This window comes from Saccopteryx leptura, chromosome 9, assembly GCF_036850995.1.
Source record: "Saccopteryx leptura isolate mSacLep1 chromosome 9, mSacLep1_pri_phased_curated, whole genome shotgun sequence".
Taxonomy (NCBI): Eukaryota; Metazoa; Chordata; class Mammalia; order Chiroptera; family Emballonuridae; genus Saccopteryx; species Saccopteryx leptura.
The window spans coordinates 30,176,236-30,201,549 of NC_089511.1; the positions used below are offsets into that span (position 1 = coordinate 30,176,236).

At 40.9% G+C, this 25,314-nt stretch overlaps 1 protein-coding gene across 1 annotated transcript; it reads right to left on the minus strand.

Annotated features, from left to right (window-relative positions):
- Nucleotides 1-5,873: 5,873 nt before the first annotated feature.
- Nucleotides 5,874-22,961, minus strand: GCSH (glycine cleavage system protein H). The gene is made up of 5 exons (XM_066349048.1): nucleotides 22,690-22,961; nucleotides 19,447-19,526; nucleotides 18,209-18,272; nucleotides 8,168-8,299; nucleotides 5,874-6,012 (listed from the first exon to the last, which is right to left on the minus strand). Exons 1-5 carry the CDS (start codon nucleotides 22,835-22,837, stop codon nucleotides 5,915-5,917), a joined length of 522 nt encoding a protein of 173 aa, XP_066205145.1. The 5' UTR covers nucleotides 22,838-22,961; the 3' UTR covers nucleotides 5,874-5,914.
- Nucleotides 22,962-25,314: the final 2,353 nt, after the last annotated feature.

Consider the following 25,314-nt stretch of genomic DNA (forward strand, 5'->3'; position numbering starts at 1 on the left):
GTAGTCTTGCCTCGCGTAACAAGACTGAGCGCGGCGGCCACGCTAGCTGACCGAAGCGAGCGCGTGCTCCCAGCAGGCTCTGCGCGGCCGCGCACCTTCCACAGTGCGTGCGGGTACTCCAGCCCCGTCCGAGCGCCTGAAGCGGCCTTGCGAGGGACCGTGTAACCTTAAGCGCCGGTCAGGGAAGTGGATGAGGACCTGGATGCCCGCCGGACCCTGGAGTTTGAAACGGAGGGCCCTTTGGACCGGCTTCCCCTCAGAGACGCGGGGCCTTTTATCAGCCACTCTTGCTCTGGGGCCGAATGTTTCTGAGGTAGGGCCGCCGTGCGTGTTGCAGGACGGTTAGCAGATTCCTGGCCTCCATCCACAAGATGCCAACCAAAAAATGTTCCCAACGTTGCCAGTTTACCCCAAATCGCCCTCCCTGTGCTAGGATGATGCAGAACAAAAACTTAGTAGGATGCATTGGGCTTGAACTTTCGGCGCCTGCTTACAGGACTGGACAGGCCTAGTTTGAATCCACTGGCAGTACCAGCTAGCACTTGACTGAACTTGTGTAGCAGTACAACTTTGTGAAGTGGGCATTGGCCTTTTTTTTTTTTTTTTTTTTTTTTAAGCAAATGAAAAGTAGCTACAAGTCCTTAAATCAACTGAGGTACTCTTTGAAGACAAGGCAAGGTCACCCCCTTGTTCCCTCCCACCTTTGGTACTGGTGCTGTTGAGCACCCAGAGGTACAGCCAGAGGGCGGAACCAGTGCCCACGCATTAGGTGGCAGAGCCCCGACCCAAGTTCGGTCTGACTCCAAAGCCCTTCTTTCTGGTTTTAGAAGTGTGAACATTTGTGCTGTAAAAAAATATTGGCATGGTAGTCCGTCATATAACTGATAAAAGGTATTTAGAAAGATAGCTGTTTCTGCTTTTTTTTTTACAGAACATAATCAGAAAGCCTTGAAAGTTCGTGCCAAGACTATTTTATATGTCTTAGAATGCTACATTATTCTAAGATGATAGAACAAAGTACTTTTCTAGAATGGCTTAGTTTTTTAGGTATAATTTCTTTACCTAAAATATACACATTTGGATAATTTGGCTTTTCCAACCTGGAAAGAATGGTATGCTTGCATGCTTCTGAAAAGAATCATACCCAACACTACATAACCCATTGATTTTTTTGTGTTAAAACACATTTTAATACTAAATTTAAATAGTAGCCAAGGATGTAACATCCAGAATATCATGAATGCTGGCATTTTAAAATATTATATTGCCCTTTTATTGATAAAAGGACTTTTGTCAGCTTGCAGTCTCCCACACCAGGACACACAGGAGAAGTGACCATATCCTTCTCTATCCCTCCCCCTCTTCCTTCTCTCTTCCTCCCGGCAGCCATGGCTCAGTTGGAGCAAGTTGGCCCCCAGCGCTGAGGATGATGCCTTGGCCTGCATCAGGCCCTAAAATAGCTTGGTTGCCAAGCAATGGAGCAACAGCCTCAGATGGGCAGGGCATTGCCCCATAGGGGGTTACCAGGTGGATATTGTCCAGGGGACATGTGGGAGTCTGTCTCTCTGCCTCCCTGCTACTCACTTAAGAAAAAAAAAAAGTATTGCAAGATATCTACACTGCTCACAAAAATTAGGGGATATTTTATCACTTCATATTCATTTTGAAATATCCCCTAATTTTTGAGAGCAGTAGATATATGGTTAGAGTCTTTTATTAAGTACTCTATCATTTCTCTATGCCACAAAAATATATATTGTATATAAATATATATATGTGTGTGTGTGTGTGTGTGTGTGTATATATATATATATGAAATTTTTAAAACTGTCTTAACACCATAAGGCTAAAATAGTTAAACTTCTTTCCGGATTGAGAATTACCTTTATTCCTGCTCCGCTGGCAAACAATAGGAATATAATGTCTAATTTTTTCATAGATGTAAACTAAAATACCTTATTCATATAAAGATGCACATGAAAGGGGTTTTGTTATAGCAGTCTCTTAACTTTTTTAAAAACCCCTTTCCACACCAGAAATCAGTGATCAAAAACAAAAAAACTAATGATCTATCAGCTGACAGTTTACTTTGGCCCTCCTTCAGTTTTGTTGAAAACAGAAAATTTGAAACCATCTAACTAGCAGGATTTGTTATCCTGTCATTAAAGCTACTCTCTATTTCTGAGAAGAATACAAAAAGTCTTAACTAAGACTTACTAAATGATTATTAAACTTCTTGACTGAAAGTATATTCTCCTAAGTACATGAGGAAGTTGGAAGATCTGGTAACTATTTTCCTTCATGTTAATTAGGCATTCATGTGTTAAATGGGCTAGCAATCACTATAGCAAGTAAAAGCCCGATAGCATGATTGAGTAGAAACATTAAGGGACAAGTGTGTTTAGCTAGTTATGTTTATAAAAAGCCAATATAGACTGATCAAGATATCAGCAGTTCTAGTACCATGTCTCAAGAGTTGACAAAGGAATGTTTCCAAAACCGAGAAAGATGGAGTTAGGAGGTATATGGAAGCTTACTCTGTGCTCAGTTTTGATCTGCTCTAAAAAATAGCCTATTTAAAAGGAAAAAAAAAATACTGAGGAGGGTAGGTGGTCAGCAGTAAAGCCATGTTGCAGAGGAGATTTTAATCTTGATGTAAAATGAAGGTCTCTCTGAAGAAGGCAAATGTGTGATTGGGTCTGAAATATTAGATTGTAGAGCAGTAATGAAAGTACAGTTACAGTTAGCATGATTTTTTTAAAAAGTGAAGTAGGAGGTTCATTTTAGCAGTCCCAGAAAAATTGGGGAAATTCAGATTCTAATTTGCTGAGTTGATCTGAAATACCAGCGTTCTCACACTAGCATGCCTATGAAGAGAGCCCTCTAGTGGTTTTTCATTAAAAATACTGTCAACTGTCTACCTGGGAGATAATACAAAAATTTTTTGAGGTAAAAAAATTCTTTTTTAACTTCTAGAATAACCTGTTCCATTTTTTGTTTTAATTATTAGAAAAAAATATCCAGAACTTTTATTACTCTATTAAGGCGAAAGCAGTTCAAAAGGAAATGAGATCTGAGAAATTGATTTAGTCCCCACTCAACACCTATTTTGGCAGACCTATTATAATAGAAATGAGGGTTGAATTGGCTCTGTATTCTAAATACTGAAAGAGCAAGTTGCCATAATGTTCTGCTCTTTGAAAAAGTGTCTGTGTCTTTGGGAAAGAATGATAGAAAAACTGCCTACCTATTTCAGAATACAATCACTGATGTACTTCATTTTATAAAGGCTATTTCTGTGTTCCACCTTTAGAACATAAATCAGGGGTCCCCAAACTTTTTACACAGGGGGCCAGTTCACTGTCCCTCAGACCATTGGAGGGCCGGACTATATAAAAAACTATGAACAAATCCCTATGCACACTGCACATATCTTACTTTAAAGTAAAAAAAACAAAACACAAAAAACGGGAACTAATACAATATTTAAAATAAAGAACAAGTAAATTTAAACCAACAAACTGACCAGTATTTCAATGGGAACTATGGGCCTGCTTTTGGCTAATGAGATGGTCAATGTGCTCCTCTCACTGACCACCAGTGAAAGAGGTGCCCCTTCTGGAAGTGTGGCGGGGGGCCGGAGAAATGGCCTCAGGGGGCCGCAGTTTGGGGACCCCTGACATAAATCTTTTCCCCCTCCAGTTCCCATTTATATATTTTTATAGTAACATTTGCTAAGAAACTGATGAAGAGTATACCAGGAACTGTGAAAATCCTAACCATGACTGCCCAGCTTTTGCACACTTTTTTTTTAAAATTAATTTTTATTTTATTTTTTTACAGAGACAGAGAGAGAGTCAGAGTGAGGGATAGACGGGGATAGACAAGACAGGAACGGAGAGATGAGAAGCATCAATCATTAGTTTTTCCTTGCGCATTGCAACACCTTAGTTGTTCATTGATTGCCTTCTCATACGTGCCTTGACCGCAGGCCTTCAGCAGACCGAGTAACACCTTGCTGGAGCCAGTGACCTTGGGTCCAAGCTGGTGAATTTTTGCTCAAACCAGATGAGCCCACGCTCAAGCTGGCAACCTCGGGGTCTCGAACCTAGGTCTTCCGCATCCCAGTCCGACGCTCTATCCACTGTGCCACCGCCTGGTCAGGCGCTTTTGCACACTCTTATCCTCTCCATCACCACATCTGTGAAGTAGTGGTAGCTATTGATGTCCTATCCAGTTCTGAATATTGTTGTGAACATCAAAGATGGTAATATATTATATATGAGAGTACCTTCTAAACAAAAGAGTAAATCTACATAATTATCAGTCATCTCTTTATTTCCAAAGCAGATAGTTAATTAACCTGAATAATAATTACAAATAGGGAGACAGTCATCCATGGTATTATAGACACCTTGATAAGGGTGGAGAGATACAGCTCAGCAGTAATACGGCCATTGGGCACAGTCTTGGAAAGAATGGTGTCTTTCTGCTGAGGAGCAGGAAGGATTTATGTTCTTTATCTACCTACTTCCTGTAGGTTCTCATATTTGCTGTTTATTTACCATCAGAAGGTGGTAATCTGATTACTTTCCTTTTCCTCTAGGAGCAAGGAAAATGATGGAGTTTGCCTGCTCTTGGCTGTGTGTGCATGTGTGTATATAATATCGCCCCTCAGAATATCAGTATACTGTACTACAGTGGGCTTAATTAAAATACCATTTGGCATTCTAAATGTTTAAACTACAAAGTACATTCACTAAGTCAGTGTAGTATCTGAGCTCATAAGTTTCACTCCTGTTCCCATTACTTAAGTGGAAACCTGAATATAGTTTAACTTTCTTAAGGATGCTATCCATGTGCTCTACTGATCAAACTTTTACCTTGCCTTGTTTTTGCTCTTCTTTTTTCTAATTTAGCACGATAGAAAAACAGTCATTTCCTTTTAGTGATATTAAAGATGACCAAAATGTATTTAATACTATCAGGAAATTAAATTTTTGCTTAGGAAAAACCACATTTATGCCCTGGCTGGTAGTGCAGTGGACAGGGTGTGGCCCTGGAGAGCCAGAGCCCCAGACACCGGCATGTATGAGAAGCAATCAGTGGGTGCACAACTAAGTGGAACAATGAGTTAATGCTTCTCTTTCTCTTCCTCTCTCAAATCAATGGGAAAAAGAAAAAAAAAAACAAAACCACATTTTCTTGGAACCTTTCATTGTTATGGCTTCAATTTCCTTAAAAAAAAAAAAAGAAAGAAAGAAAATCCCCAAAAAACTTTTCATTAAGTTAAAATTAGCAACTTCACAAATACTATCAGTCACTAAATGAAATATTAACAGTAAAACAAAAAACATGACTAATGAAGTTGGATGTTTTATTATTAACCTTTCTTGTTTTCCTGCAAGGCTGCTGCTTCACTATTTTAAAATAGCACCAGCAAACTCAGTATATTGCTAAATTAATATAGTAATTTTCATCATCTGACACCATAACAGAAACTTTTTTCCACTGCCAGTTATGTCCAATGGAAAGATCATTAAGTATTTTAACCTAAATCCAGTGACTGACATAAGCAAGTTACAGTATTATATATATAAGGCTTAAGATAACAATGTTATCCTTGAAATATATAATTTCACTAGATTTTACCACAGATAATTTCAGGAATTCTGAAGATCATAACCGTAACCTAGTCTAAAAAATCATAGGGTATTGTGAAAAAGATGCATGTTGTGTTTATCTGCAATTATTAGAAGGTTAAGTGGTTAATTTCTTCCAGTAGCATTGCTAGTTTCTTTTTCCCTTGGAATTACTAAAAATTGCTATTTTAAATCTTCTGTCCACCACTAATTTAAGACAACTATGCTAGATTAAGTTGTTTCATACTACTTTATTTAGGGGGGTTCCATCTTCACTCCTCAATAGATTTTATGTATTTCCTATATGCTTCTTCACTCATCAGTTCATCTAGTTCCGAAGGGTTACTCAGTGTCATCTTGATCAGCCAACCTGCAACCAAAAAAAAAAAAAAGTATCTTAATTTCAAATTACCTTTTTAAAGAGTAAAAGTCAAATTCATTAAAAATGTAAAATATGCCTTGTCTGGGTAGTTCAGTTGGTTAGAGCATCATCCCTATAGCCAATTCAATCCCCAGTCAGGGTGCATACAGAAACAGAGGTTTCTGTCTCCCTCTCTAAAATCAGTAAGTAAAAATTTTTTAAAAAGGTAAAATAAATACTCTTATTTAAAATTTTATTTTCAATTATATACTGCTCACAAATATTAGGGGATATTTCAAAATGAATATGAAGTGATTTAAAAAAAGCTTTTAATTTTTTTTTAATTAAACAAGAACATCAGAAAAGCAAATGACAAGTCAAAGAAAGTTGTTTGATTATGCAAATAAGTTAAAAAACCAACTTTTATTTCCTTGGTAAAAATACACTATAGAAAAGGCTGAAAGTACTGGAGTATCTGCACGTTCCCTGATCCCCTAATTTTGGTGAGCAGTGTAGTTTACATTTTGTATTATTTTATATTAGTTTCAGGTATACAGAGTAGTGTTTAAATAATCATATACTTTATACAGTGATGCCCCCTGATATTCCAAGTACCCACCTGGCACAATACACAGTTATTACAATATTACTGACTATATTCCCTATGTTGTACTTAACTTATCCATTACTATTCTATAACTCCCAATTAGTACTTACTTCCTTCACTTTCCCACCTAGTCCCCCAAAAACCTCCTCTCTGACAACCATCACTCTGTTTTGTTATTTACGAGTTAGTTTCTCTTTGGTTTGTTCATTTATTTTGTTCTTGAGATTCCACATGTAAGTAAAATCATATGGTATTTGTCTTTCTCTAAGACATTTCACTTAACATAATACTCACTGGGTCCATCTATGCTGTCTCAAAATTTCATTCTTTTTTTATGGCCAAGTAATATTCCATTGCATTATGTCTACCACAACTTTTTAATCCACTCATCTATTGCTGGACACTTGGGTTGCTTCCATATCTTGACTACTGCAAATAATGCGTAATAAACAAAGGGATGCATATATTCTTTTTAATTAGTATTTTTAAAATATATATTTTTTAAGTGAGAGAGGAAGGGATGAGAAGCATCAACTCTTAGTTGCAGCACTTTAGTTCATATGTGCCTTGGGAGGGGAAGGGGGTCTCAAGCTGAGCAGTAACCCCTTGCTCAAGCCAGTGACCATAGGGTCATGTCTATGATCCCATGCTTAAGCAGGTAAGTCCACACTCAAACCAGCGACCTCAGAGTTTCAACCTGGGTCCTCAGCATCTCAGGTTGACACTTGACCAACTGTGTCACCACCTGGTCAGGTTCCATTTTTAATTTTTTGAGGGACGTCCGTAACTTTCCCAAGGTGGCTGCACCAGTCTGCATTCCCACCAACAGTGCACCAGAATTCCCTTTTCTCCACATCCTCACCGACATTTGTTTTAAAGTAAATTCTTTAGTGTCTCAAAATTAATGCTGTTTTCTTTACCTAAATGACTTATTATTTGTTCAAGGAGCTTTAAACTTTAGCCTTAGGGATTAAATTAATAGCCTTGCATATCACAATTAAAAAGATTACAACTCGAATAGATGCCACCATAATAGATTGAGAATTCTTAGGTTGTAATAAGCATCAACAAATGACACTATAGACTTTACATAGGGATCCAAGTATACAAAACCCAGGTATATCTTTCATTAATAAGAAGAACACCAATACTGTTAACTGCTGATGTGAAGGACATTAGAAAGTAGAGAGTTAGAAAGGGCTAGGTGACAGGCAACACAGAACAACTTAATCTTAATTTTTCCATTTACTGGCTACATAACAGATAAATCACTTGGGGCCTCATTTCATTTACAAAATGTAGATAATTGCTACTAGCCTACCTCAGTGGGTTACTGTAAAGATGAGTATGTAAGGAAATTGAAAATTAATATAAACAAAGATCTTAAACATAACCTTATATATTTAGCTAATCTGTTTTCCTTTTTAAAAGGAGAACCTCTCTATTTAGTACCAAGAAGTACAAAAAGATTAAGTCATAATCAGCTAAATCTTGCTTTAAACTCTAGATTAAATGTTAACTGTAGCAAAAATCTTTACAAAATGTTTAACAACTTACCATCTTCATAACAAGATTTATTGACAAGTCCTGGATTTTCTGCAAGAGCTTCATTAATTTCAGTTACTTCTCCTGATAGAGGAGAATAGAGTTCACTAGCAGCTTTCACACTTTCCAAAGCACCAAACTCATCTAAATTGAGAAAATGAAAGAAAATATTAAATGTCAAAAGTTAATAACCTAAAAATATAAAATATGGAAAAGTGGTCACCTCTAATACAATCATGATAAAATGCTAAATAGCTTTAATTAAAAATTGTGTCACCTATGAAAAGGGTATAAATATCCTCAATAAAATGGACCTATCTCCTCTAGACAGAATGAACAAACAGTGATGTATCTGAATACCAGATGTGCTTGAGTTCAGTGAAACTCAAACTTCAATTTACTATGGGTCAGAAAATTTTTTTTTGAAGATTCCAGTAACAGTAAAATATCTCAGACCAGCCTTCTTACAGATAACAATGATAAACCCCAAACAAAACACACACACACACTCTCTCTCTCTCATATAAAGTCTCTATAGTGACCAAAAGGGGAGTCAATGCTTGAAAAAAAAGACTCAAACTGAGATCTTCATTTATACAAGTTGTACTCTAATAACACTATACTACCCTATCCAAAGAGCCTAGTGTAACTAGAACACAAGTAGAAAAGCAGTGTTATTTGTTTGAAGGGTCAGAGGATGGCATATGGGGCTGCCAATGTGGCTGGAAAATGAGGGTTAAAATCCTATAAAAGAGCCATGGTAAAGAGAAAAATTAACACAAAGGTCCCCATGTGGCCCATAGATTTAGAATCTTAAAGTAGCTATTATAAGTATATTGAAAACTTCTTTTTTAAGAAAAGAGATCATCATAATAAGTGAACACATGGGGGGATATTTACAAAGAAACTGGACATTTTAGAATTGGAAAATATATCTAAAATAAAACATTCACTAGATGGCATTAGCAGCAGATTAGATACTGTAGAAGAAAGGGTCAGTGAACACGAAGAAAGATAATCTGAAATTAACCAATCTAAAGAACAGAGTGCCTGGTCTGTGGTGGCTCAATGGACAGAGTGTCAACCTGGAATGCTTAGGTCACCAGTTCAAAACCTTGGGCACATACGACAAGCAACAAACGAGCTATGAACAACTAAAGTGAAGCAACTATAAGTCAATACTTCTCTCTCCCTCTACCCCCGTAAAATCAATAAGATAAATTCTCATAAATAAATAAATAAGTTAAAAGCCAAGGCTGACCCTGGCTGAGTGCGTAGTGGATAGAGTCTCATCCCAGTATGCCGGTGTCATGGGTTTAATTCCCAGTCGGGACACATATGAGAAGCAACCAATGAGTGCACAATTAAATGAAACAGTTGATGCTTTCTTTCTTTCCTATCCCCTCCCTTCACTGCTCCCCTCTCTCTCTTTTTCCACCTCCTCTCTCTCTCTCTCTCTCTCTCTCTCAAATCACTGGAAAAAAGTTTTTTTTTAAAATAAGGCTGAAAGGCCCTGGCCGGTTGGCTCAGCGGTAGAGCGTCGGCCTAGCGTGCAGAGGACCCGGGTTCAATTCCCGGCCAGGGCACCCAGGAGAAGTGCCCATTTGCTTCTCCACCCCTCCGCCGTGCTTTCCTCTCTGTCTCTCTCTTCCCTTCCCGCAGCCAAGGCTCCATTGGAGCAAAGATGGCCCGGGCGCTGGGGATGGCTCTGTGGCCTCTGCCTCAGGCGCTCAAGTGGCTCTGGTCGCAACATGGCGACGCCCCGGAGGGGCAGAGCATCGCCCCTGGTGGGCATGCCGGGTGGATCCCGGTCGGGCGCATGCGGGAGTCTGTCTGACTGTCTCTCCCTGTTTCCAGCTTCAGAAAAATGAAAAAAAATAAAAAATAAAAAAAAATAAGGCTAAAAAATTAACAGAGCCTTAATTACTTACAGGATAATATCAAGTGATCTGAAGTAAATGATGAGAATATAATATACCAAATATTTGGGATATAACTGGAATAGTGTTTAGAAGGAGATAAATATCTTTAGTTTTTGTCTAAAAATAACAAATGATCCTGACCAGTGGTAACACAGTGGATAAGTGCATCGACCTAGAATGCTGAGGTCCCAGGTTTGAAACCCCAAGTCTGCCAGCTTGAACATGGGATCACTCACATAATCCCATTGTCTCTGGCTAGAGCCCAAAGATTGCCAGCTTGAGCAAGCAGTCACTGGCTTGGCTCAAGCCTTCTGGTCAATGCACATAAGAGAGGCAATCAATGAGCAACTAGTGTTACAACCACGAGTTGATGCTTCTCATTTTTCTCCCTTCCTGTCTGTCTCTGTCTAGCAAAAAAAAAGTAAAATAAAATGAAATGAAAATAAGAAAATAACAATCAATGACCTGGGTACCAAACCAGTAGGAAATGAACAGAATTTAGTTTATGAAGAGGAGGCAACACTTTAAAGAAGGAAGGACAACACTGTTGACTTTTTAAATGGCTTTTAGCCAGAGGAGAGGCAACAATTTTAGTTGTGTAGGGCAGCCAAAATTCTGAAAGAAAATCTGTCTTAGTGGCTTTTAAGGACCAGAAGACATGAGTTTTAGGCCATAATAGCTACTTGAATGTGAAGTAGAAAATCCTAAGAAGAGAGGCTGAAAGGAAAAGCCCCAAATTCTGTGTATAAACTCTGCCCAGGTTTCTAAATAATCCTTCAACTATGCATGTACAAGGCTGATTCCAAGTGTCCTGGCTAACACTAAAAGAATGAAACTTAAGATTTTAGGTGCCACCCATCACAAGGGAACCAGAATAAGTTTTCATAGTATGAGCAAAAAAAAAAAGTAAAAAATTACTTAGTATAATAAAGCCTCAAGATCTACCTTGAGAAGCTAGAAAAATAAGAGCAAAGTAAATCTAAGTAAGTTGAAGGAAAAAATAGTTATGAACAAAACTAATGAAATGAAAAATTAACAGTAAAAATCTGGATATTTCAAAACAATGAACTTGATAAATAGCTAGCCCATCTGATTAAAAAAAGAGAAAGAAAACACAAATTACCACAATATGAAGAAATGAAAAAGAATCCTTAAGTACAAACCATATGAAGATAAAAGAATAAAAATGGGACTCTTTATGCTGAATTTGAACATGAAATGGAAAAATTCCTCAAAAAACATAACAAAACCAACTTCTGCTCAAGATGGCAGTGTAGGTAAACACAGAACAACCATTATTCAGAACTGTCTGAAATCTGGCAGAATGGAAGTCCTATGGCTATTTAAAGAAGCCATTTCCAGACTGCTAGGAGGGGCGGAAAGGTGAAATGGGCTAGTCCCACACCTACATGTGGTGGCTTAAAACCAGGAGGGATATTTCCACTGGGAGGTTCCCTCTGAGGAGCAAGGGGTCTGTTGGGCAGATAAAATATTTTATGCTCACTTTGTTAAAGATGGTGCTGCCCACGTGGAAGCCCTTCACCCAGGTGATATTAGTTGCCCTCCTTCTTGGGATGGGTGTGATTATATTAATGTGTGTTGGGGTGGGCCGTGGGCAGGCAGGATCCTTGTAGCCTTGGGCTTGGTTTTTCCTACCCTTTTTGATGTAGGGTGGTGCACTCTCATGAGGAATCCCATTATGTCTCAGATAAGTGACTTGGTATCAGAGACTTCCTTGTTTGTATATTGGATTAAAGGTTTTGGTTACTACACTGTAAAGTGGGGCAGACCAGGAGCTTGCTCTCTCTCGGTTCCTGAGATTAGCATTAGAGAGGAGAGCAGAGATAGGCCAGGTGGAGGAGACCAGGAGAAGTAGCCAAGATGGTGGAGTGCTGAGTGAGAAGCCAGTTTGTGCAGAGTTTGTGCAGGGAGAAGGAAGGAGATGGGGAACAGAAGTGAGTTAAGTCTGGTGAGCTAGAAACCTTTGATTCTAGGAGAACTCGGATAAGTCAGTAGCTTTGTAAGCACTGAATGAGTGGGTTTTAGAGCCCAGTGCATGTTTTTACTTGCCCGCCGGGTGCAAGCTAGGATTAAAGATGATGGCCCACCAGTTTTTGGCTCTGTTGTTTCTTTACCGACTGTCCAAATCCAATGTGAACCTGCATGAGCCAGGCAGCTGTGATGGTGGCCATGGCTACTGGCTTTACAGGGTCCCAGCCCCCTATCAGTTACCTCAACCCAGGGTTTCAGTGCTAGGAAGAGAAGTCCCCATAACTTCTAGCTGTAAAAACCAATGGAGATTGATTGCGGCTGAGTGAGACAAAGCTGTGGGAGTCCCAGGCAGCTCCTTATAAAATAGGGCCTGCACAGGGACTTAGTTGAACTTACTCCCTCTGAGCTCCCATGCTGCAGCAGCATTTCAAAAGGAACTAGGGACATAGAGGGAGGAACTGAATTGTCTGGCATCAGAGCAAGAGATGGGGGGCAGCTTTCTTTCAGGTAAAAGTTCTGGCAGAGTCTGACCTGTGGTGGTGCAGGGGATAAAGCGACGACCCAGAAACACTTAAGTCGCTGGTTCTAAACCCTAGGCTTGCCAAGTTAAGGCACATATGGGAAACAACAATGAATTGATGCTTCCTGCTCCTCCACACCTCTTTCCCTCTCCCTCTCCTCTCTCTAAAATCAATAAATAAAATCTTAAAAAAAAAAAAAAAAAGTGCTGGCAGAGGCCACTGTTCCCTTTCTGAGCCTTTCCTCCACAGAGCCAGCAGATGGGCACTATATTTGAGTCTCCATCAATCTGGCTCACACTGTTCGCCGTGCCCAGGTGATTCCCTGAGACCTTGTCCCACCCAATCCGTTTCCAGTGGCTTTTCAATACAAACAGCCTCTCCTGCTTCATGCTTCACACTTTCCTAAAATCTCTCAAGCAAGCAGCATCGGGCCTCTGCATACCTGTACCTCTTGTTCAGTGGCCACAAACCTGGCATTAGTGGCAGCCAGCCTTGGTTCACAGCTTAGTCTTTCCTGGACACCTCCAAGACCAGCACAAGTAGCAGTCATCTGCACATTTTCTCTGTAGCTCGTGCCAGGTGGCCCCAGGCAAGGCACAGGTGGTGGCTGATCTTGTACCTCCTGGGAGACTCCAAAGCTAGTGTACCCAATGGATAGCATCAAACCATGCCAGATTATACTCCTGCCACCTCCATGAGTGACACAATCAACGGGTGGACTCACTGAGTATCTATGCCCCACTGAAGCAAGTCCTACTCCATAGGGTTCACCGCTGCACAGCAGCTCCTCCACTGTAGTCGCAGCCGGTCCTTGCAGCCAATCAGCCTGAGGTCAATACCTCCCAGTAATGCCGAGATCATTCAGGGCTCAACTACAACAGGACAGGGCACACAGGCCACACAGGACTGCAGTAGGAGCACCCAGTTTGGGTGACTGGGAAGGTTGTGCCACTGAGCCCTACAAGACATGTCACACAAGGCTACTCTATCAAGTCTGGGAGACATAGCAGCTCTACATAGAAACAAACACAGGGCCTGACCTGTGGTGGCGCAGTGGATAAAGCGTCGACCTGGAAATGCTGAGGTCGCTGGTTCAAAACCCTGGGCTTGCCTGGTCAAGGCACATATGGGAGTTGATGCTTCCTGCTCCTCCCCCCTTCTCTCTCTCTGTCTCTCTCTGTCTCTCCCTCTCCTCTCTAAAATGAATAAATAAAAATAAAAATAAAAAACAAACAAACACACACAGGGAAGCAACCAAAAAATAGAGACAAAGAAACATCCCAAATGAAAGAACAGGAGGAATCTCCAGAAAAAGAACCAAACAAAATGGAGTCAAGCAAACAAATAGAGACAGTTCAAAACAATGGTTATAAGGATGTTCAAGAAACTTAGTGAGAACTTCAACAAAGAAATAATAAGCAAAGAAAAGGACACAGACCCATAAAAAAGAACCAGTCAGAAACGAAATATACACTAACTGAAATGAATAATTTATAGGAAATCAACAGTAGACTAGATGAAGCTGATAATCAAATCAATGACTTGGAATATAAGGAAGTAAACACCCAATCAGAACAACAAAAAGAAAAAGGAATAAAAAAAAAAGGACAGTGTAAGGAGCCTCTGGGACAATTTCAAGCATACCAACATTTGCATCATGGAGGTGCTGGAAGAAGGAGAGAGAGAGCAAGAAATTGAAAACAGCCTGACCTGTGGTGGCGAGGTGGATAAAGCGTCGATCTGGAATGCTGAGGTCGCCAGTTCGAAACCCCGGGCTTGCCTGGTCAACGCACATATGAGAAGCAACTACTATGAGTTCATGTTTCCTGCTCCTCCTGCCCTTCTCTCTCTCCTCTCTCTAAAATCAATAAATAAAAATTTTTAGCTTGACCTGTGGTAGTGCAGTAGATACAGCGTTGGCTGGAATGCTGAGGTCACTGCTTCGAAACCCTGGGCTTGCCCGGTCAAGGCACGTATGAGAAGCAACTACTGTACTATGAGGTGATGCTTCCCATCCCCTACCCCAACATTTCTCTCTATCCTCTCTAAAATCAATAAATAAAATCTTAAAAAAAAAAAAAAAGTGAAAACCTACCCTGGCCAGGTAGCTAGCTCTGTTGGTTAGAGCACCATCCTGATATGCCAAAGTTGCAGGTTTGATCCCCCATCAGGGCACATACAAGAAGCAGCCAATGAATGCACAAGGAAGTGGAACAACAAATCAATGTTCCTTTCTCTCTCTTCCTCTTTCCCTCTAAAATCAATCATTCAATTAATTAACAACAAAAATACCCACAAAACCTGTTTGAAAAAATAATGACTGAAAACTTCCCTAACTTGGTGAAGGAAATAGAAATAGACATGCAAGTCCAGGTAGTGCAGAGAGTTCCAAACCAGATGAACCCAAAGAGGCCCACACTAAGACACATCATAATTAAAATGCAAAAGGTTAAAGACAGAATCTTAAAAGCAGCAAGAGAAAAGCTTTTAGTTACCTACAATGGAGCTCCTATAACATTGTCAGCTGATTTCTCAACAGAAACTTTGCAAGCCAGAAGGGAATGGCAAGAAATATTCAAAGTGATAAAAAGCAAGGACAAAAAAAAAAAAAAGAAAAGGAAGAGAGGGAGGGAAGAAGGAAGAAAAGAAGGAGGGAGGAAGAAAGGAAAGAGAGAGAGAGAGGGAGGAAGAGAAGGAAGAAAAGGAAGGAACCTCAACCAAGATAATTCTACCCAGCAAAGCTACAACTGAAGGACATATAAAGAGTTTCCCAGACAAGAAAAAGCTAATCATCACTACCAAACTAGCATTACATGAAATGTTAAAGGGTCTTTTAGAAGAAGGAGGAGAAAAAAGAAAAAAAATGATAAAAAATATAAACAGTAAAATGGCAATAAGAACATACCTATCAACAATTAAATCTAGGCCCTGGCCTGTTGGCTCAGCAGTAGAACATTGGCCCAGCATTTGGATGTCCTGGGTTCAATTCCCAATCAGGGCACACAGAGAAGCAACCATCTGCTTCTCCACCCCTCGAGGCCCTTCTCCCTCTCTCTTGCCCTCCCATAGCCATGGCTCAGTTGGAGCAAATTGACCCCACCTGGGTGCTGAGGATGGTTCCATGGCCTCACCTCAGGTACTAAAATATAGCTCAGTTGCTGAGCAACAGAGCAACGGCCCCAGATAAGCAGAGCATCACCTCACAGGGAGCTTGCCAGGTGGATCCCAGTTGGGGCGCATGCAGGAGTCTGTCTCTCTGCTTCCCCTGTTCTCAATATAAAAAAGTGGGACATGCCTGACCTATGGTGGCGCAGTGGGATAAAGCGTCAACCTGGAACACTGAGGTTGCCAGTTCGAAACCTTGGGCTTGGCTGGTCAAGGCACATATGGGAGTTGATGCTTCCTGCTCCTCTCCCTTCTCTCTCTCTCTCTCTCCCCCCCCCCCTAAAAATCAATTAAAGAAAAAAAAAAAAAAAGTGGGACACTATTCAGCAATTAAAAAAATTAACCGATCACTCAACATGAATGAATCTCAAAATCATGACACTGGACAAAAGAAGCCAGACAGAATATATATGATGTGATTCCTTTTAAATGAAGTTGAGGAGTGGGAAAAACTAATCTATGAAGACAGCAATCATAAGAGGTTGTCTACTGAGAAGGGTCTTAATTGGGAAGTTTTACATTATGTTTGTCAAAACTCACTGGATTGTATACATAAAAGCTATGCATTTTTACTACATGTATCAACTTAAAAAACTTTGAGCAGAAAATTTTCAAAAGGCATTTATTAGTTTAGTATATTACCCAACATACTTATATTAATAGAGAATTTTTTAACACAGTAGGTTCATGCTACATACTTACTGTAAAAAGATGCTCAGAAATGTATGATACTGCTTGAGAGTAGCAGAGTGGGTATACAGTAAATAAAAGAAAAGAAAACAAGAACTGAGCTTTGATGTATAGAAAAAAAGGTTATTAATCACAAGGGTTTTATAATGACATCAAAAATAGTTTCTAGCCTGTCCAGGTGGTGACACAGTGGATAGAGCATCGGACTGGGACGCAGAGGACCCAGGTTCAAAACCCCAAGGTCACTGGATTGAGCAAAGGCACATCCAGCTTGAGCACAGGCTCACCAGCTTGAGCATGGGATCATAGACATGACCCCATGGTCACTGTGAGCCCAAAGGTTGCTGGCTTGAAGCCCAAGGTCACTGACTTGAGCCCAAGGTCGCTGGCTTGAGCAAGGGGTCTTGCTCTGCTGTAGCTCCCCAGTCAAGGCACATATGAGAAAACAATCAACAAACAACTACGGAGACTAGGGAGCTACAATGAAAAATTGATATTTCTCATCTCTTTCCCTTCCTGTCTGTCTCTATCTGTCCCTCTGTTTCTGTCACACACAAAAAAAAGTTTCTAAGAAGACCTTCACAAAAAGGGATATGACCAATCAGGATACTGAGAGACAGGAAGCAGAAAAGGTTTAAACAAGATAAATGATGGGGAAAGTTTAAACAGAAAAGGACATAGCCAATACTGTCAAAGATACTTAGAAAATAATTAAGTTCTGTAGAGCTGTCTTCTATATGTTAAGGAATGCATGAATAAAATATGTGGTACTACTAGCTAACAGCAAGCATTAATCTTATGTCAGGTATTATGCTATATTTCATTTAATCCTTACAACTCGATGAAGTAGGTACTATTATTATTATCATCCTAACTTATAGATGAAACCTAGATTTACCATTTTCCCCAAAATAACACAGCTGATTATGTTGGGGAGCCAGGCTTAAAAACCAGGTTTTTGACTCCTTTAAGCCTATATTCTTTACTGCCTTCAAAGGAAAGCAGATTTTACTTTTTAAATTTAATAGACCTCAGCTATATTACACAGCATCAATAGGAGTGTGTGAGCCCTGGCCAAACAGCTCGTTGGTTAGTGTCATCCTAATATCCCAAGTTGCAGGTTCAGTTCTTAGTTAGGGCACATACAGAAATCAACCTGTGAATGCATAAATGAGTGGAAAAACAAATCAATCTCTCTCACTTCTTTCCTCTCTCTCTAAAATCAATAAACAATCTTTAAAAATATGAGTGTATAGAGTGGGGAGCAAAGGTATTAAGAGTGATTTTCCTCTACTTCCTCCCATCTTCCATTATAATATCTAAAAATGCTCATTATTCTCTTCACCATCATCCCTTACAGCTAGGGGTGGTAAATATAACCCAGATCTGGTTAATGAGATGTAAGAGAACAAAAAAGAAAGCCTATCTTCATCTTGCTTTTGGGACTGTCTCTCAGAATGTGGTACTCAAAGACTTTGCTGCCATTTTATGACACACTGAGGCAGAAAAAAACCCAAAAGAGGTAGTGTCCTTGATGACCTTCACTGAGCCACTCAGCCAATCCTGTATTCATTCACTTATGTCCAGACAGGTTGTAAAGGATATAAATCCCTATTGCTTAGTCTACTTTTAAATTTTCTGTTACTTGAGTACAAAGCACTCTAGTTAATCCTGGATGCACAGAAGTTATTATTCAAGGTAAAGGTCATGTAAAGAAAATCATGGCATGAATTGTGACATACCAAGATCAGAAGAGCACTCACCTTGTTTGTTCAATTTTGTTCCAACTTCAGGCAGACTACAGTAAACAACATCTCCCAAAGCTTCCTAAAAAACAGAAAACAAAAAACCTTCTAGGAAATCCAATTAAACTTCCTTCTAAATAGGAATAAGCCAAATACCAAATCATCTATAATTTCAGATAGTAGGGCATACTTTACACTTGATGGGCCACATTTTGGGTTTTTTTTCTTAACAAGCCTTTAAAACAAAACTATTCTTAGCTTAGGACCTGCAAGAAAACAAGCCACTAGCTGGATTTCAACAGTTACAAACCATATGTCCCCCACTATCTCCTCTGAGAACACACTTTGTGCTCTTTTACCTCTGTAGTTTTACACAGGCCTTTTCTCCTTACACTTGCTGAAATCCTACCCATCGATTCTGCAAATCAGTCCTCATGCTTTGCACTCCTTGAAGACCCTGACTCCAATAAGAAATGACCTATCAGGTGAGTGGGATATCATCCCCTGTACCACTCAGGTTATCTATCATGGAATGTTTTGTATGTCATTTTCCATGCAGGTAATGACACTTACAAACTCCAGGAGGTGAGGTAACACACAATATTTTACAAAGCACCCTATATTGGGCTTAAGAAGGTACAGATATGTTAATGAATATGTAATTGTTAGTGACGCTCAATACCTGATATTCCAACATTTCTAAAGAATATATATTTTCATCAGTTAACATTCCCTTTCCCCTTATTGCCCCCCCCCCAACACACACACACACATCCAGTTGAAAATCACTGACCTGGCTATATGGCTTCTCGTTTTCTTTTACACAATAATTCAAATATGCGATCAGTGGGAAATAGAGAAATAGGCTAATAAAAGGTCTCCTTCTATGTAATCTGTGCCAATCTAGGTTTTTCCCTCTTCATGTCCCCAGGAAGGTATCCACAAAACTCTGCTCTTTAACTCTTTTTCCTGCTTCTTTCCTTAACTTCCCCCAAATGGAAAAAACACATGTCTTTCTTGAATAAGGTTTGTTTCCTACTTTTAATACTAAATGTTAACCTTTCAGTATCCGTTAAAACACTACCTACTGCCCTAACTAGATTATGTGTTACTTATTTAATCTATAATTGATGGTTTTCTAAGGGCCTGTAAGGGGCCCAAAGTACTAAGGGCAGAATAAACATATTTTAAAAGGCAGAAACAATGCAGTTTAGGTGAGAGCAGACTGTTTTAACTATTTCGATACAATCCAATACCTGTGCAAAATCGCTGATTCCCACTGTTCCAATACCATTTTCTGTTGTTATCCATTCATGTTTCTCTGTGAATTTACGCACTAAAATAGAAGACCAGTATTTCAGAAAAGCAATAGCATCACTTCTTTAAAAAGTACTTTTTATATCAATGCTGTCAAAGGCAAAACTTTCCAGTATTTGTTTGACTTACACTGCCTTTCTTTTTTATTTGAATTTTGATTTTATATTTTAAAAGATTTTATTTATTGATTTAAGAGAGAAGGGGAGGGAGGAGTAGGAAGCATCAACTCATAGTAGTTGCTTTCTCATGTGCCTTGACTGGGCAAGCCAAAGGGTTTTGATCTGGTGACCTCAGTATTCCAGGTCAATGCTTTATCCACTGTCTACTGCACCACTACAGGTCAGGCCTGACATTGCTTTCAATAGTACACTGCCCAGGAAAAAAGAGACCATCTGAAAATATGGCACATCTCAACAGTGGTATCATTTAGACAAAGATAGCTTGATGTTAACATTCTGTACATCTTCTGGAGATTTATCTGTTCTAATTTTACTTAGTTTAAATCACACACACAAAAAAATGAGCACATTTCAAATGTATACTAATCTACTAAATTGGTCTGCCTTGCAGAAAGTGTATCCCTCTGATGACAGACTTGGAGTGATGAGGTTCTGGGATAAGCACAGCATGCTCATAAATTATTTAACCCCCAAAATAATAATGTGCCTCTTTAGAGCTGACCTAAGGGAGCTTCACTGCAACTTGGTTATAAAGTGGAATTTTACAGAAATGAAATTGATGTGGGACAATTATAACGTGAATAAGTTATTAAAATTCCATTTTAATGGAATTCAGGCCTGCCCTGGAAGAAATAGACTTATCATCATTTAAAGAGGCATACTGCAAGATCAAAACTCTCCAGTCCCCTCAGAGCTAAGCCATTAACTGGTGGCAAGTCAAGCTCTGCTGTACATCCATTAGACAGGTTAGCGCCCTTGGCTTTATGAGCTTCTTTCTTCAAAGATATGGTCAAACTATTCAGGGATTACTGGAAGAAAGTCTGACCAAAGTTAAAGAAATGTGAAAAAAATTATTTAGGATTTAATGTTAAAAGTACTTACTTAAGGAATAAGTTATTTTTTAAAAAGCACATGCTATCTTAAATATATATTACTTTCCAAAATGAAGTTATTTTTCCAAAAATAATGCTTCATAAGTTAATTGGAAAATGATTAATTCCAATACTGTTTTTAGTAAGCCTTGCTGGTGCATTCTTAAAACAGCATTAAACTGCTTTGATTTCACAGCTGATATGCAACAGAATGTAAATAGGGTATAGCTTTTTACCTTCTTTATTCCTAATCATTAAAAAACTTTAATTTTGTACTCTTCAGTGGAGGAAGAAGTTGCAAAATCTGTTATGAATTTGCTTTGCTTCATCCCACCTCAAATAACTGAATGCTTCAGATCAATCTGATCTTTCCATAAAAAGCTTTAAGTTTGTACTTGGTGCAACACTGTCCAGGTCTTTACCGTAATTTCGTAGTTCAGCTTAGCTCTTTTCTGCCAGAAGCCTTGTCTAGCCTTCTATCTACGAACGGTGCTCCCAAAGCACTCTTGCACTCCTCTCCTCCCACCCTGACCCTCAGATACCCTCACAACATTTAACAAGCTACAGATATAGCCTGTTTGTCAATTTTCCTAAGAAGTAAACTGTAGGTACAAAGCAAGCCAGAGCAGAGTTTATCTCAACTGTATTCCCAGTTCTAAACACAGTGTTTGACACAGATTAAGCACTTAAAAGTTGGACTGGAGTAATTTTTAAAAGTTTAAGTAAAGGAGATTCTGAGCAAATTATCAACTGTAGATTTATTTGGCTACAACTCTCATTTCTCCCTAGCATTCTTTTACAACTCTAGAACTGGCAGTTTAAATCTAATAGACATTTGGAAGGGCTGAAGAACTATAAATATATGACTTCTCTGAGACGATTGTCCAAAAGTTTAGAAGAGGCAGCAACATTACTAAGATAAATGCACCTATGTTCACTTGACTTCAATTCCACTTGTCTTTTTTTTTAGGCCATGCTATTTAGGCTGAAGACAATTAGTACATTAACCCTTGGCCCAACAAAAAAAAGTCAACAGATTAGGTAACTAATTACTTTCTTAGCTTTGAAAAACAGCTTTTGGCCTGAGAAAATTAGGTGGTTTGAGTAATTTATTAGAAGTCTGTATTTTCTTTTTGCTGTTTGATTCTGTGAACTAAAATTTGATAAGTAACCTTTATCAAGTACTATGTCAGGCTATATGAACAACAGTTACATTATCATTGTGTCATTTCACCCTCCCAACAACTCTGTTGAGGTAGGATTATAATTTGTTGGGTAAACAAATGTTTTTTTTGCTGTATTGGGCCAGTGCCTATTGTGTATTTGCTGTTGTTTGCTGGAGAAGGGTTTTCTTCCCCCAGTCTGTTTTGCTAGAGAGAGAGAGAGAGAGAGAGAGAGAGAGCACACTGAGGGGCTTAGGGAGCCCTGATTTGGGCCCAACTTGTTTGGCTGGGGAATGCCGTTTTGCTTGTGGGGGCCTATGAGTCCAGGAGAGTTCTGAGAATGCGTCAGGGCTTTGGGAGCCCAAAGTGAGAGTGAATCGGTCTTGCTTGCCTGTTTGCTCCTCTGCCCTTACTACATTGAACAGAATGGCCCACCACTTTTACCGTCTGCCCAAATCCAATGAGAAACTGAACGATGACGGTCACGGCCCCTGGCCCTACAATGCCCATTTTCTGATGAGAGAAACTGACTCAAAGTTTTGCTCGCATTAGCTAGTAAAAATCCAGATTCAGTACTTTAATTTCAATAAGTGCTCTTGGTTTTACTTCTCAGTGATGGTCCGTCAAAATCCTATTATTTGTCTCCATGTTCGAGTCCACGATGCCCACAAATGCGAAATAACCTAAGGTCACGAAGAAGCTTAGCGACACTTGCTGGATTCCCCAGTAGCGACCGCGCTGGCTCCGCGCCTCCCCCCGACCCCCTAACCCGCAGGACAAAGGCTGCGGTGTCATCCCCGCCACTTATGGAGGGGAGCAGAGGCCACACAAATTAAGAGATCCCAGCAACCGCAGAGAGTGCCTGGCTTCCCTCGGGCGATCCGCAGACGGCAACCCAGGTAAGAATCAAGGAGCCCCTCCCCCACTCCAAGGCCGCCGGCTCGCCCCACGTGCCCACCCGCGCTCACCCGAGAGCAGATTGGGGCAGGTGCAAAGCGTCCGGATGGGCCCCGCCCTCAGGCCCCAGGGACGCGGCTGGCTGGGTGCGGCGCGCGCCGACGCGGTGCGCAGGCTGCAGGCCACGGCCCGCAAGCTCCGCGCTGCTCGGAGCGCCATGTTCGCAGGAGTCGGGTCGCGGCACAACTCCGGCCGATTGGCCGGACGGGGACGGGGCAGGGGACGACCCTAGACCGCTGCAGTCTGGAAAGCGGGGGCGGGGCCCCGGGGAGGGGTGGGGCCTGATAGGCAGGGGACAACACGCGGAAGGTCCTAAATCCCGGAAGGGGCGGTAGAAGCGGGGCGGGGACTAGGGCCGCGGGCCGGAACTGGCTTAGGCTGCTTGCCGGTGGGGCGGGGCGTTCTCGGGATGGGTGAGTCTATGCCTACGGGCGTAGCTTCCAGGCAAGTTCCAGTCCTGCGTTAGCAACTCCTAGTTCAGCTGCCTGCTTCGACGGTGAGAAGGGCTGCAGGCTGGGTTGGCTTTCCAGAGCCGGCTTTTTCCCTTACCTTTGGGCCCAGGGGTCCCGGGAAATGCAGTGTGCTCCTTCACTCTCCGTCTGCCTCCCTCTGCCTCCTTCTTTCTCCTACTCTCTCTTCTTTCTTTACTTTTGTCCCTCTCCCTCTGTCTCACGCTCCTCTACCTCACCCCTCTTTCTCCCTCTTTCTTTTGTCTCTTTCTCTCCCCTCTCCTTTCTTCCTCCCTCCCCTGTCTCTCCCTTTCTCTGATTGTTTCGCTCCTCTTCCACTGTCCTCTCCCTCTTCCAGTCTTTCTTTCCCCCTCCTCGCTCCTCTCTCCTCTCTTCCTTTCTCTTTCTCTTCCATTCCCTCTTCTTCCTCCTCATTCCTCTACCTCTCGTCTCTCTTCCTGTCACTTTCTTTCTTTCTCTTAAGCGTCTCTTATTCCTTACCCTCTTTTCTTTCTCTCTAAATCTCCCTTTCCCTTTCTTTCTTTATTCCTCTCCCATTCCTTCTCCCTCTTCCTCCCTTTCCGTTTCCTACTGCCTCTTCCTCTCTTCCTTTATCCCTCTCTTTCTTTCCCTCTTTTTCTCCCTATTTTTTCTCTTCCCTCTCCCTATCTTCCTTTGCCTCTTTCATTTCCTCTTTCTCTCAGTCTCCTCTCACTTGATCTCTCTCTTCCCTGCTATTCTTCTCCTTTTCCCCCTCCTACTTTCTCTCTCTCTCCTTACTCTCCTCTCTTTACACTCTTCTTTCTCTCCCTTTCTTACCCTCCCTCTTCCTCTTCCATTCTCCCTCTTTTCTCCCTTTTTACTCCCTCTTCCTCATTCTTCCTCTCTTTCTTTCTCCCTTCTTCCCCATCTCTCCCTCTTTCTCTCCCATGCTTTCTCCCTTGCTCCCTCTCCCCCTTTGTCTCTCCTTGTACCCCTTCCCTCTTCATTTTTGCCTCCCTCCACTGTCTCCCTTTGTTTCTATCTCTCCTTCTCTCTTCATCCCTAGCCATCTCCTTTTTCCTCTCCCTATCTCTCTCTCCCTCTCCTCTTTCCTTTTCATTACCTTTCCCCCCAGTTCTTTTCCTTATTCTCCCTTTCTCTCTTCCTATCTCATTCATCTTTCTGTCCCTCTCCTAATTTCCTCTTCCACTCTTTCCCTCTCACCTTCCCTTTCCCTCTTCCTCTCTCCCTGTCTCCCACTCTCCTTTATTCTCTCACTTTCCCTCCCTCTACTTCTTTCCGTCTCTACATCTCTCATTTTGACTTACTCTTCTTCTTCCTCTCTTTCTTCCTCCCTCCCTGTTTTTTTCTCTTTACCCATTCTTTTCCCTCCCACTTTCTCTCTTCCTTCTTCCTCTGCCTCTGTTTTCCTGTTTGTCTCCCTCTTCCTCCTTCCCTCTCTGTATCCCTCTGCCTCTCTCCATCTCTACCAACTCTTTTTATGTTTCTCCATCTCAAAAGATAAGGGAGTGGAGTTGAAAGTCTGTTTCTTGCTTAAGCAGCCAAACTAGTCACCAAGTTCTTCTGAGAAAAGCAGAGGACATGTCCCCATCCAGGCAGACAGAAAGAGAAAGACAAGGGTGTATAGAGTGGGCATGAATCAGCAAGGAAACACTGGAGTGAAAAATACTTGAAGCACCTTGAAATGTGTGTTTGGAAGGACCATTTGTCCACCTCATTTATAAAATTGGGATTGTCATGCCTTGTGAGCACTGTCATGCTCCATTTTCATCTGAGCAAATAATAGTCATTTTTTGAGCCCTTGCTATGTGTCTGGGACTGTGCAAACATCTTTTTAATCCTCTCCAAACCCCTTTTTGATAGGTATTAAATTCGTTTCATAGATGAGGAGCTGGAGACTCAGTTTAACTTGCCCAGAAGTGAAATGGGCATGGCAGGCAATAAAAAATTATATAGAACAGAGCAGGACAGACAGATATACTCGGGCATAGCCACCACAGATACAGGGAAATGCCTTAAATGCTTGCCTGGTGACCCGTCCTGCAGGTCGAGCAACGGAGACTCTAAGTGGGGAGTGAGGATTCTACGAGGCAAGAGGCACAAAGAATGGAGACAAGACAGGATTCTGATCAAGTCTCATTTTATTACAGACAGGTTACAGATTATATAGGGGAATATACATAT